Below are 14,235 nucleotides of genomic sequence, written 5' to 3'. Positions count from 1 at the left end.
GTGATGGGCCCAAGCACTGCTTCCCAAGAGGAGGCAGGGACAGTCCTGGTTGTCCCTAAGGACCAAGCAACTCCTCAAAGCCCAAAACAACTACTGAATTAGGGAAAGAAGGGAGGATTTGGCAGTCCTTCCCAGTGGCAATCACTATTTTCCCCATCCCCACCAAGTTTCTGATTCACACTGTTAGCATGAGGGTGAACTTAGAGAAAGGGGAAAGCAGAAGGAAAAGACACTACAATCTAAATCCAGACTAATTCACTCCTGTGAGGCATGAGAGCCTCAAAATACTTGCAGGACACCTTTGCTGTTACCTGTTGGCCATCTTCTTCACGGAGTCAAAATAGTGGCACATGTTGAGTGCAGCCAAGTAGCTGATGTTAGGAATACTCAAGTAGAAGTTGAGCATCTCCTGTCTGTGACCCTCCACTTCGGTTGGCACAAGAATAGCAGCATTTTTTCTTTGCTCCACCAACGCCAAGTCTTTCAGCAAAGTGGCAGATTCCTCTTGGCAAGAGCTAAAAAGGATTCGGATCCCAGCCTGGACCAAGGCTGAGAGCACTCCATCATAGTACTGAGTCCTTTGGAAAAATCTTGACGTTTCTCCTACAGAATTAAAATAGAAGAACTCAGATTTATCTGTAAATCCTAAATTACGGCAAAGAAATAGAATGTGAATCACTTACAAAGTACCAAAATAGAGGTGGCCACTTTAATAACAAAGCCAGATTCACTGCCTCCCCTTCTCACAACACAAGCGTGATGAGGGAAACCTTCTCGAGGAAAGGTGCTGGGATGGGCCATGGATGAGGAGGATTTACTTGGTTATTCCAGAAGTAGATTTTAGGAATTAGCACCGAGAATGAAAATTAGATACAAAGGTCATTACACGAGAGGCTTGAGAGGAACAGGCGATCAATGATGAATGACCGGACAGACTAAAGAGATTTTGTAAAGCCCCAAAGGTGAGAAGAAAGCACTCGAACAGTGTCAAACAAGGAACAAGCAGCACTTTGTCCAGTTTCCCTCACTGCACTGTTTTCAAGGTGCTGAAACGGAACGATGGTTTCAGCAGCAGGGTATAAAGGCAACTCAAAGGCAACGCACTTATCTACAGTGAGGACAGGCGAACGCCCCCATGACAGTCTGCATCTTCCGTGACAAATTCTGGGATCATATTCACATTCAGACTGTCGCAGATACTAGATTAATGCCACCAAAGCAAAGCTACATCCACAATAGCTTTATTTCCATAGCAGAGTTTTATATCCCTGAATGTCTGTAGTTTAATTGCAGCTGTGAGCTCTGGTATTATCTTTTTTTTAAAGCAGGTGTAGGATTTCTTTAAATCATTTTCTAGATGGCACTGGGAATAGACAGCATTAGTAAAATCATTTGACTACATAATCTGCATTTTGATTAAACCAAAAGGGTAGCCCAAACTGTATGAATTAATTTAAGAAATAGCCCAGATTTTCCATGAGCATTTAACAACGTCAGGTGGGATTATAAAGACATTTGAGAGTCTGTTCTGTGCTTTGTGGCATGAGGTAATAGCTCAAACACAGGTTTCCAAAAGTAACTCTTTGTGCAAGTGCTCTTTTTGTCTTTTTCTACAAAACTGATTACATTCAGCTGATCTTCTAACTATCCAAGTAACAGTTATTATGTGTTTCTTTCCTAATATCTTTTGAAGGAAGATTTAATATGTAGAATGGTTGGCTTCTATTCCCACTGGTTCTAACAGGTGAGAATTTTCTTATGCAATTTGGCAGCTACCACTTGTTAGGTTACTGCTAGGAAAATATTTTTCTTGAGYCAACTACTATTTCAGTGCCAATCACTTTCTTTATTGCAACATTCTTGCCCTCTTTGTTACATTCTGTCTGGAAGCTGATTTTTTTTTTATATTAACTGACCATACTAATACAAGTTAACATGTTTTTCCTTGCTCCAGTAGAGCAGCCCTCTTTAGCCAGTTGTGGACTTCCACGTATGCTAAGTACCCCTCAACACAAAGCAAACTTTAATGTTTGGCTTGTGGCTTTATCAATGTAAAACTCATACAGAGGCTAAAACATAGCTAGTTTCAGACCTTTATCACGCACAGAGCTAGTGAGGCCACTGTAGGCCAGTGCATCCACATGCCACCCCTACCAGGAATACCTACCTGCTTTAATCCTGTCCTTTTCCACAATCACACATATTCTCTCAAACATGCTCTGCAAGCGCTGGATCCGCTGGATAACTTTAGTCCTATTGACAGAGTTCAGTAATTCCGACTGAAATTTCCTTTCCACTGCCATGCGGTTGCTCACAATGTAATCGCTGCTGCTCAGCGAGCAAACCTGCACCTTTACGCCATGAACTGCCTTCAGGGAAGATATTATATCTGGTCCTGAGGAGATCTCACGACTGTCTACCAGAATACAAAGTGAAGCCTTTTTCTCCAGAGGGTCACTTGAAATAAGACTTGTCATTGATGAGGGTTTTCTGGAAGCAGAACAGGATGCAGCTGACAGGTTCATACAGGTGTCCTTCAAAGAACTTTCCACCTGCAAATGTTGAAAATCACACAGTATTTCTAAGTGATCACAGAAGCATAATGCCAAAGAATGACATGCCCCCACCACCACCACCAAAAAACAACGAAGGACAGGTTTCAGCAACGATCAGCGATTCAAACTTTGTTCACAGTTTTTTGAAAAATCAAGTTAATGAAATCAAATCTTCTTAAAAATGGTGTTAATGTTGCAAAACATTAACATTTTCAGATCAACATTTTAATGCTGTCTACACTTAATCTCTCAAACTAGTTGAGCATCTAATTATTCAGTGGCTTAAATTACTGAAGAACACAGCATTCACTAACATTAATGAGTTCAACAAAAATTGAACATTGTAAACAATAAAAGACAAGCAAAAAGCATAAGCAGAAGTTCAGGAATCAAACCTCAGACTACRCAGGTTTTTAATTTAGGACAGCAAAGAAGTATTTTATAACTACAAAAACAAAATAATCCTGACCCTAGGTTACTGGAATCTCTCTGCTATTTGAAATAGATCTGTATTCCTCCATGATATCAGAGTGAAGATAGTATTTAATCCTCCATTTTTATTCATTCATTGTTAAGACATTCTCCAAGTTATACTGCCACTACAAAAGCTTCCTATATCAAGGAAAAAGGCAATAATGTAAAGCAAAAAAAGTAGAACAGACTTACACCTTTATGAGTAGAAGCACGTTCACTATAGCTGCTGCATTCCTGACATCCCTCATAGCAACAGTCCACTAAGGACGAGTTCCCTCACGCTATTTTCTTCAGCAAAATGTGAGGTGAGATCAAAGTCCTTGTTTTGAATCAACACTCACCTCAGCAGCAGCCTGAAGATCCTCTTTCTTGGAATCAGAACTAGTGACGGTCGATGAGGAACACATGCCCCTGACTTGACCTTCCGGGTGAAAATCGAGCGTTTCAGATACTGAAGCCTTCAAGCTAAGAAGCATCTGATCCTTACTCTCCATGGGTGGATGAGCACTGATTTCTCTAGCAATTTCCCTGTGCTGTGCTGAAGAGTCTAAAGGCAATGATCTGGGTAACTGAGCATTTTCCTGTTCTGTCCTGAAACAGCCCGTTTTCACAGGCTTCTTGTTATTGACACTCGTTTCATCCCCACTGGAGTCATCAAGGACAATAATTCGTGACGGTTTCTTCTTCGGCACTGGAGCAGTATAGTCCTCTTCCATTTTGGCCTGGTTCAGTTTTCTTCTACGGCGAGTGAGGTATTGTTTTCTTCCCTTAGCAAAACTCTCATCATCTAGGAGATCAAAATTAACACACACTTCCTCCTCACTAGATTCACTTTTTCTGCAAGTTTCCTCTTCCTCCTCTGCAACACAGAAACTGTCTTCTGCATAAGCCTCGTCCTGCTCAGGAATCTGGCAGTGGGGAAAAATAAAAACCAGCAAGTTTTGAAACTATGTACTAATTTTGCTCTTGCTTTGTATTTCGCTTATCCAGTACATCCTATGCCAACTACTGTAGAGCAAACAGGCGTCTTAAACTCATCATGGGGTGAATATGCTACCTAGTTTCTCAGCTGCTTCCCTGGAAGGGAATAGCTATTGGAGGTACTTGTAGCTATTTCTTGAATCAAGTATACACTGAGTTTTTTTGTGTCAGGCCCATGGGTTTTCACTGTAAAGCTTTTAATGGGACTACTAGTTGTAATATCACAATAGAAAAGAGTTAACAGTAAAAAAAAGGGGGGGGGAGGTAATTTAGCCTTTTCATCAAATACAGACTTCCATTTTATCATGCTGAATCATCCATTTTTCCAATTTTATTGCTTACTTACCATGTTTGGTCTTTATGAAATAAGAAGGGAAAGTTAAAGACTACATAATTGAAAAATACAGCACAGYAAGTGGTTTATGTCATGTCACGTGTGCAGCATTAGCGGTAAAACAGAACCCCAAGGACAGATCACGGGGCAGCACAGCTTAGCTGAACGCAATTCAGCGTCCACACGGCCGCTGGGGGAACCACGTCAAGCCAAGCAGGGGATCAGTTGTTCRCAGTTCAAAGCAAGCACCGCTCAGACAATCCAGCAATGTTTAACGTTGCTGTTACGAGTACCCAGAACTGGTGGCTCGTGATCCTGTAGGCAACACGGCAAGAGCTTAGCTGAGGGATGTGCTGGGGAGAGCCGTGCACGCTCCAGCATCACCCCGCGAGCAGGGCACCCTGAGGACGGGTCAGACCCCTGCAGGAACGCTGTGCGGCGTCAGAGAGCAAGAGGCTGAAGTCATATATAAACTGAATTTCACGAGGATGGCAGTCATTTCATTTCACACCTGTGAGAAAATCTCTGTGCTGTTGAATCCACGGTGAACCATTTTGTATCTATTGCCAAGAGCTGGACTACGCACAGATTTCAGGTAAACTCCTTTCATCTCAGAGTCTGAATTAAAGAAAGAAAAGAGAAGAGAATATAGTATTATTCAGGTTATAATTATTTCATTATTATTACATTACGCTTCTATTATAAGTAATTTTATTATAAGTTCCTTCAAACCTGTAACTCCAAAAAAAAAAAAAAAAAAAAAAAAAAAAAGAATTTGAAGTTTTCCAGACACCCTAAAGATCCCAGCAAGACAAAGGGCTAGGCCTACACAGCGTGCCTTCAGGAAGAGCTACCATAGAAAAGGTTCTTCAGCAGACACTCATTGCAGAGAGAAGAGTATTGGCACCTGCACGTAAGCCCAAATTACTAATTTTTCCACATTGCAAGCCTCTCCCAAAATAGAAAGGACTATTTCTTTCAGAGATTAGGAAAAAGGAGTACTTAAGTACATATAGGATCTTAGAAGGAACAATTCTCAGTGGAGGAGGAAAATCCTCAGCAACAACTTCTGGGAACTTCTTTAACGGGAGTAAGATGATTCCATTAGGCAAATACTCAAGGGAAAGACAGGGTTCATTAATGCCAGAATAAGCAAATCACCTCAGCCAAAAAAAGCATTACTTTCTCATCTCTCATGGTGTCAATGCTAATTTTATCTTTACAATTCATACCTTTATTTCATATCATATTTCAGGTCTCTCTATACCAAAAGATCTGAAAGTTTTAGAAATTTCAAAGTGAAATGGAAAATTCTGTTTCTGTGCAGTCATAATGGAGTACGTGGGGGTGGGCTGGTCCTTAGCGAAGGTTGATCCAACTATGCAATCCTTGAGGAACTCATTCAAGCTTGCGCAAAGCTATTACAACACAGTGCTCTTGCAACACAGACTTTCAGGAAGGTATCTAATACATATGAAACTCATGGGAATACAAATGGAGAAGGTACATATAAATAATGGCAAACACCTAATTTACCACAGCTGAAGAGTTTACTGCTTATAAACTGACATATGCAGTGACTGACGGGATGACCAGGTCTATCATACATCACTACTAAGTGATACCTCTTATCTTAAAACCACAAAAAAAATTTTATTCATTCACCATTTAACACTTGTGTGGTTTCTGCATCATCATTGAGAAACTGGGCGAGTGAAGAGCTCAGCTCATTCTCTGAATCGTCACTCTCATCAGATGAAACATCATCTGCATCTTGTTGGGAAAGCTCAGCTTCTTCCTCTAAAAACTGCCTTGCTGCATTCTAAAAAAAGGAAAAAAAAAAAAAAAAAAACAAATTAAGTTAGAGAAGCTGGCTCCCAATTAATGTTACGTACGAAATCTCTGATTAAATCAGTTCATGCATTCAGAAGATAACTTCCCAGATGACCACAGGTATTAGCCTTCCAATTTAGAAAACAGAATCCAGCACATGGGAAGCAACATAAAGAACACAAAGGTCAGTGAAATACATGAAAGAACACAAAGATTGGTCCCACTACAAAAGAAAGATGACGCTGGAGCTAATTTAAAAATGCCAGCCAAAGGTATATAGTGTGTATAGTTTGTGCCAAGACTAGTTAAGAAGTACAGACAGAATTTACTAACACACTGCAATCCAATAATATTATGTTATTTTATAGATCTAGCTTTTCTCATTCTAATTTGGAGCATCTTACAAAAAAAGCTATTCTGAATTAGAAAATCTGGATTACTCTGAACCTAAGCCCATCAGAAAGTTCAGATGCAGACATTATATTGATTTGCCCTTTTCTGTTGAGGATTTAGGAWTGTTTCACTAGACAATGCAACTGATTGTTGAGGAAATTTTTTCATGGAATTTGAGACACCTCATGCAGGAACTTCAGTAAAGAAAACATGATTCAGAACTTGAAGTTCCATCAATAACAGACAAYGGACCATACCGAAGGATGTCCTGTGAAACAAAAAGGTCAGGAAGACGTCTTTTCAGAGATGCTTTATACTAAGTGTTCTCTTATAATTTCAGCTATAAAGCATTAAAGTAAAATCTTGAAAAAAAGGAAGAATGATTTGTTTGCCTTCAGGATGTTTAGAATATATCACACAAAGCTGTACATTTTGCTTTACCACAAGGAAAAATGAGGCATCTTTTGCATGTAAGTGACATTTCAGATTTTCTAAATTTTCCTAAGTCCAGTCTCTTTTAACTTACTTGCTTACACCAATTAGTAAGCCTGACAGGCATTATTAATAGTTCCTTTCCTAGAAGAGTTTTGATTATTTTCAAACACACAGAGGTCACCTGCTCACGGGAAAGAACACTCAGTGCTACTGCCAGTTAGTCTTAATCCTTCTTATTTGTAGAAGATTATGGAGAGGACAACCTTTGCAGTGACACACTGTGACACCAGAAACTAACAATCAAGCGTCTGGTCRCACATCGGAAATAAAACACTACCAGTTCTTAAATTATCTGTTGAACCTCATTCAGCGCCAGTTGGCTATTTTGGTCATAYTGACTTTTCACAAGCTCCGTTAATTTAATCGCAGATCACTGTCACGCTTACAACTCCATTATCAGTAATTCTGGCAGAACACTAACTGGTGGCGGGCAATCAGACGATTTTGATGTCTTGGATCTTCTGAGGATCTAGAATTCTGATATATTCATCCATATGATGTTTAGGTAAGATGACATGTAAAGGCAAAGTAGAATTTCGTATCAATACAGATAACATACTCTTTTTCATGAACCTTTCAGTCTCTATTCAAAAAAATGTTTAAATAAAATTGAAAATGGATTTTCCACCTCCTTTATTCTTTGCATTCCAGAACATAAAGTACTGAGACTACAGGGAAGTAGTCTCTCCATAATGAAGATGAACCTACTGGCTGGAATTGCGCTTCTGAAAGGCATTGCTCWAGTTAGGAACCACAAGATACTTTTCTGTGTGTGTTGGATCAAGCATTAAAGGTATGCAACATAATATGCCCCGGAGTCCTGATTACTGTAATCTCCTCTAGTGGAACGCACATCGATGCCTATCTAAGAGCTTTTCAACTTACTATGAATATACAATCCCAGTCCTGCATCCTATCAACAAGTTCCTGATGCAGTGACAGATTAAAGTATAAAACACTGAGCTAAGACTTAAGCTTTAGGTAGAGGGAGCATATACTCTCTTAAGATGTTCAAAGTTAAAACCATTAGAGCAGGTTGTATATTCATATGATCAAATGCCCTAATAGCATAAGCTCTGGAAAAGTACCTGAATTTCCCAAGTCTGACTAATCTTTGGGTATCTCCTTACTTGCAGTGTAAAATCCTTTTTTGCTTCAGAATGTAATTATGTAGGGTTCTGGAGACCCCTTTGAAAGGTAGGCAACAAAGGTGAGAGTTAAAATCATTATCTAGTGTTCCCAGGTTTTATCTCATCTCCAATTTGTAACAAACTTGTGTGAAATTCTACATAATGCCATAAAAATAGAAATATACACACACAGAGGCTCCAGAACAAATGACTCCATGACACAGTATTTGTTCTAAGGATATGAGATCAGTGCTCAAAATTTTTTTCATTTAAATTTAGACAAATTAGAAAATATTGGCAGTTTATTCTTGCAATTTGGACATGAAGCAGAATCTCACCAATTTTAGTGTTGGTTCTTTTTTTTGAAACATTTCAAACATCTATACTTACATACATACAGCCATGATAAAGCACTCTAGTTATCTAAATTACAACTTCAGTGCAAGCTGCTCCAAATTTGCCCTTCAAAGTGTTAAAAGGGACACATAACCYCATACCTTGCATATAAAGTTGCTCTTGACCTTTTGCCGTTTCACACTTCTTGGCTGTTGCTCGTTACACGCTGCTGAGCTGCTCTCCATGGTCCTCCTGGAATTCTTCTGAAAATCCATGCTGTCATCACTGGACACATCTGACTAGAGGAACATGTCACAAGCACTTTAACAAGCAAGGCTAAAGCAAGCAAAGCATTTTAATTACACAGACATCCTTCCATATCAGCTTTTTTTCAGCAATATCTGATTTTCACACTTGAAATTACAAAATAATACAACAATGATAACCATTCTATTAAATAGAAAAGTAGCACCTCTTCAGAAAGGAAAAAGAAAATACATTATTTGGAAGAAAAATCAGGTTAAACGTGACACAAACATTTTGTTGTCTCAAAGCTCAGTGGAAGAAAGGCTATTTTACTGCCTCTCACAAAGGGAGAGGCTCAGCTCTTATGTTTATAACAGTAATTCACTGCCAAAAAATTACAAATTCATCTTTGGAGACCTTGGGAAGAACTGAAGGGAAAGAACTGCATTTCAATTTGCTTAGCTCAGATAGTATAACATCTATTTAGAAGAATGCTTGCCTACTGATTGGAGAAAGATTAAATGTTTAAAAATATAAGCCATAAACAAGCTTGTATTATCTTTCCTCTGTATCACCAAAGCACACACTAACCATGTTAAGCAGGCATCTACGTTTTCTGACAGCATGAACCGGCGATTCAAAATCACTGTCATTTATAACCTGTATAAACAGAAATAAATATAATTGCAAAGATGATTATTGTGTCTATGTTTGGTTTTCTTGTCTTTTATTTTGCTTCTCTTGTCTTTTTCTTCCCCCTGCTCTGGTAACACTCACATCAGGGGACTTCAAAACATTTTCTTTTTTCCTATTTTTTCTTTGGATAACAATCTCTTCCTCACTTTCACTGCTTGTTCCTACAGAAAAACAGAAAAACATTCGTTAGAAAACGTATTGTTCAAAATACAATACTGCTATAACAACAACCAAAATCTCTCTCTTACAGAAGTACCTACAAAAGAGATTACTTATTGATCTATGTGTCAAATGTTGTTCTCTTTAGCCTTGTTAATCAAAATAAGCAAGCTCCAGCTGAGATGTACAATAAATCCTGCTTCCTTGGAGATTCTCTGAGTGCAAGTGACAACTGCAGACAGTACCGGTAAAGTAAAGGGAAGGTGAAAAATGAAACGAAGGTGAAGGAGTCCTTGCAAGTTGAGTAAGTGTTATGGTTCTGGCAGGAGGGTGGGGAGGGAGGCTTGCTTCCAGCTAAATCACTCACTGTTTTGAATTTCTTTATGAAAAAACAGAGTTAAATATTTCACTTCTAAAATAACATATTTAAGTATCAGTAATTCTCATTTCAACAAAAAGCTGGGCTTATCTAGTCTGCAATAAAAATGGCTTAGGGAGAGACCGAACAGGAGCTTTCCAGCACCCCAGGGGAGGGCGCAGACAAGACAGAAACAAGCTGTTCCGGGCACTTCCTTCAGGAGAGCAGCCAGTGGCCCTAACCTGAAACATAGGATGCCCTGCCTGGACCCAAGGCAAAACTTCCACCAGAGGACAGTGAGAATTGGCACAGGAGCCCCAGGAGGCTGCACAGTCTCCGTCCCAGGAGGCTTTTGCATCCTGCCCTGAGCGGTCGGTGCCGCTGTGCTCCCCGTGGGAGGCTGCACCAGACGCCTCCAGGCTCCCTTCCAGCCTGAATTCCTCTGTGAGCCCAGATCAGCAGTTCAGGGGGGTTTGCAAAATAAATTTAATAAATTATGGGGTTATTTTTATTCAGCAAACTGAAGCATGAGCTTGAAGGTATGATGATTCAGGAAACAATGCAGCTTTGGGTGAACCGTGTAGTGGTTGTCACATCTGCTTTACATGCTGAAGGTCCTGGGCTCAAGCCCCAGTGGAACCAGCACCAGGAAGTCTTTGGGAGGTTGGACTAGATGATCTTCAGAGGTCCCTTTCAACCTTACTGATTCTGTGAACAGTAGTATTCAGAAAATCTGGTGACCAGCAGGTTAGTTCAAAACACAACTAAAAAAAAAAAGATGCTTTAACCACCAGACAGACTACTTATGCTTAATTCAATGTTTCAGGACAATAACAAAATCATTCAGGAAAACTCAAAATGCTCTGTGAATCAGATTTAGTAATATTAAGCCTGAATGCTTATTATGAATGAAGAAGAATGACAATCAATTATGCCTTGGCTATATTAGAATATAAAATATGAAAAAAAAAAAAAATTAAGATTTAATGTTCCTAAAACAGAAAAGGACAGAAGAGTAGAAAGAAAGGAGGAAACAAAAATAGATTAAAGCCTTCAAACAGTTAATATTTTAACATAATCCAGGTCTAAGCAGAAGTTATTGTCAGGAAAATTTCAAACACATGAGTCATTTGTAATGCAACTAAAATGAAAGAAATCCATCAGGACAGTCTCTATCCCTCAGGAATGATGACAGAAAAAATATGAAGGGATGGATTTAGYGATTGAAGTGTAACAGATCAGGATGATTATAAGATATGAGAGGATTAAGAAAGGGTTTTAAAGGCAGCTGTGTTCACACAATTGTCTCACATGGTTGCACTTGCAAAGAGATTTCACAGATTCAGCCCAGAGTACTTTATCTAATATGTATATATATATTTCAGCCTCAAATGCCTAGTTCGTATATGCGGTATATTAGAAGATGTCAGCTTTCTGAAAAGTTTCCTCATTGAGCCAACTTTTAGTATTACAACTGTTATTCCTTTTTTCTACTCTCTTTCCCAACTAGATCAGAAAACTTAGTTGAAGATTAAAGAAATATTGGATTCTACATTCTTATTTGAGTTTGAAGCTATCAACTACCTTTACCACCAAAATTCCTATCTTCAGTAGGAAACATATGTGAAATATGCAGGTTTKCATCTTCTAGGTTTTCATTTCTTCCTGAGGGAAAATCAAGTGCATCCAASACTGAACTCTCAAAGCACTTTCTAAGYGGACTCGTATTTACTTTTTCTGTAAGTGGCATCTCTTGAATTTCCTGCCTGACACTAGAGAAAATATTCATAGGAATTCTTTTGATACCTTCAACAGTCAGAGGTTTTCTTCCTGTTGGAGCAGAAAGTGAAGAAGCCAAAGCTTCAGGTGATCCACTTCCCATTCTGTCTCCTGACTTCACAGAAGAAACTGCAGTGGCAGCATCCCCCATCATTTTTGTGTGATTTGTGCTCCAGCTTTGGGATGGCAACTGTGTGAAAAAGTTTGCACTCTCAAGAGTTTTACTGTCCCTTTTTGGCGGTGTTCGAAGCCTGGAGTTACCATTCAGTAATTTATCTTCAGTGGATTTAACATCCGCATGATCACCTGAAGCACTATTTGCTTTTTTGATATTATCAGCATTCATATCTTCTTTTTCTAAGATTTCATTCTCACCTTCTTCAAAAGAAAACCCCAGATCAAAGGTAACAGAAAACAATTCTTCAGAACACTCATATAGATCTTCATCATCCAGAAATTGCTCAGTCACACTAGTATCACCCGATATTTTCGTAGGTGTGATTTTACTGGTTATTGGCAGCTCCCGGCAGGTTCTGTCAGTGTTCGTGCAGCACTCCTCAGAACGTAACCATTCAGAGCCTTCTTCTGCAACTGGCCAAGTAACATTCTCACCCGCATTTGACAAGTCTAAATGTTTATCATTTGCAGAAAAAAAATCATTATTTATTTCATAAATGGGCTCATCTTCAAATAAAYGTATACTCTTCTGCTCATCAGTAATCACTTTTTTCTCATTCATTGCAAGATCTTTACCTTCCTGAATGAAACACTTTTTTGAAGGGTTATTTGCCAGAACATGATTTATTGTTMGCATTTTCTGTTGAATTTCTCTGAGTTCTTCACTGTCAAACACACTATCGAAGCTGTCACTCCAGTGAAGCTCCTCTTTGGCTTTATCAACAGCAGCCTCGTCAGATAATACAGCTTTTGCAAGACCAGTATTTACAGAGGCACACAATTCACTGGTGGCTCTTAGCTCAGAAGGATTTTCAAACGGTAGTATTGAATGATCAGCTCCAGAAGAATCAGGAAAGACTTTGTCCTGCAGTCTGTCTGAAGAATTGTTTGCAACAGCAGTTTGAAAAGGACAGACTGCTTCTTCCTCATTTCCCATAGAGCTTTCAAAATCACCAAGCTTATTCAATGGCGGCGGAGATTGCGATAAAAGCCTTTGTACACAGGAAAATACTCCTTTTAACCAAGAAGATTCCTCAGACAGTGTCACAAGTGCAAATGAATCTAACTTTGATTCAGGAAGATAAAATAAGCCAGAAGAAACAGGTGATTTCTCAACTGTAAAGCTACCATAACCAGAATCTGCATGGTTCGCACCCAGCGAGCTATAAAGTTTGTCCACAGATTTGCATTCCTTTATTATGGTACTTTCATGATTTATAGTACTTTCACTGCTGTCGCATAAGTCAATAAATTCATTCAAGTCAAACGTCACCTTCTCTATTTCGGCATCTTCTTGACTACTCTGATCAGGATTTTCAACCAGTGCAAGTCCCCTTGCTGAGCAAGAATCTAAAGCATTAGTTTCTGTAGGCAACCCAGGCACTTCCTGATTTAACCCATAAGTTCTTCGGAGGGTCTTTGTTATTTTAAATACAGAAGTGAAATCACTCTCAGTATCATCTATGTAAGGTAAAAATGGTTTTACTTTGGATCTGTGTACCATGTTTTTTCGAAACGACTGTGCTTTCTGATCAAATGCAGAGCTGGTCATGGAAAAAGGGCTTTTATTCCTTTGAACATTAATATCTTCAATGTGTAAGTAAGGCTGAATCTCCAATTCATAGCTGCAATCTCCCTGGTAAAAACAAAAAAAAGTGCAATATTTATCATGAACATGTACAGATTTACATGGACCTGTCAGAACAGTATTTTAGATAAGTGACAAGGTTTCTCTACTCCTAAAATTTATTAGGAAAGAAAAAAGCAAAATATTTTTCATTCAAAACTTTCAATCAAAAAGTCTTCTGGAAGCTTAACTGCAAATCCATGCTTCAGTAGTCAAACTCAAATGATTTAAAATGACCAGAAGATACCATGCGTAATTAAAGATGGCATTTTGCAGAGCTGCAATGCACAGAACTCTGCACAATACATCTGCATCATACAGTTAAGATGCAATGCTCAAAATATAACAGTAAGGAACTTCTCTTCGCTAGTAAGAAACATCTTAAGTGTCTTAGCCCTCAGACAGGCTAACACCACAAGGCAGTATTTCTGGAAGGACCAGTAAATCTAGAAAGAAGCTGTGAGCAAAAAAAGTCAAACGCATACCATCACCACCATCACCCCTTACTCAAACACCAGTGAGCCTGGAGTTCTCTTTTCTCTTTATACTCCCCATTTTTGTTATTGCCATTGATGACACATTACAAATTTCTCACTTGCTTATGCTGAACTTCTTCTTTCCATTGATACTTACTAGTCTTCTGTTCACAAATGCACTGACAA

General features: G+C 38.9%; 1 protein-coding gene across 1 annotated transcript in view; it reads right to left on the bottom strand.

The window, feature by feature from the left end:
* Positions 1-14,235, bottom strand: part of FANCM (FA complementation group M) — a gene marked incomplete at its 5' end in the record, with an annotated part of 79,095 nt that overhangs the window by 2,762 nt on the left and 62,098 nt on the right. Inside the window, 9 exons of the mRNA XM_085297874.1 lie at positions 312-603; positions 2,168-2,552; positions 3,371-3,937; positions 4,856-4,962; positions 6,010-6,166; positions 8,693-8,830; positions 9,369-9,437; positions 9,555-9,634; positions 11,797-13,582. Of these exons, the coding sequence (XP_085154000.1) occupies positions 312-603; positions 2,168-2,552; positions 3,371-3,937; positions 4,856-4,962; positions 6,010-6,166; positions 8,693-8,830; positions 9,369-9,437; positions 9,555-9,634; positions 11,797-13,582 (3,581 nt within the window). The remainder of the gene's footprint in view (positions 1-311; positions 604-2,167; positions 2,553-3,370; positions 3,938-4,855; positions 4,963-6,009; positions 6,167-8,692; positions 8,831-9,368; positions 9,438-9,554; positions 9,635-11,796; positions 13,583-14,235) is intronic.

Source organism: Rhea americana, unplaced genomic scaffold, assembly GCF_003343005.1.
Source record: "Rhea americana isolate MKP2758 unplaced genomic scaffold, rheAme1 scaffold_131, whole genome shotgun sequence".
Classification (NCBI taxonomy): domain Eukaryota; kingdom Metazoa; phylum Chordata; class Aves; order Rheiformes; family Rheidae; genus Rhea; species Rhea americana.
Note: the sequence above shows the minus strand (reverse complement) of the source record. Positions and strands in the feature narration are given on the sequence as shown.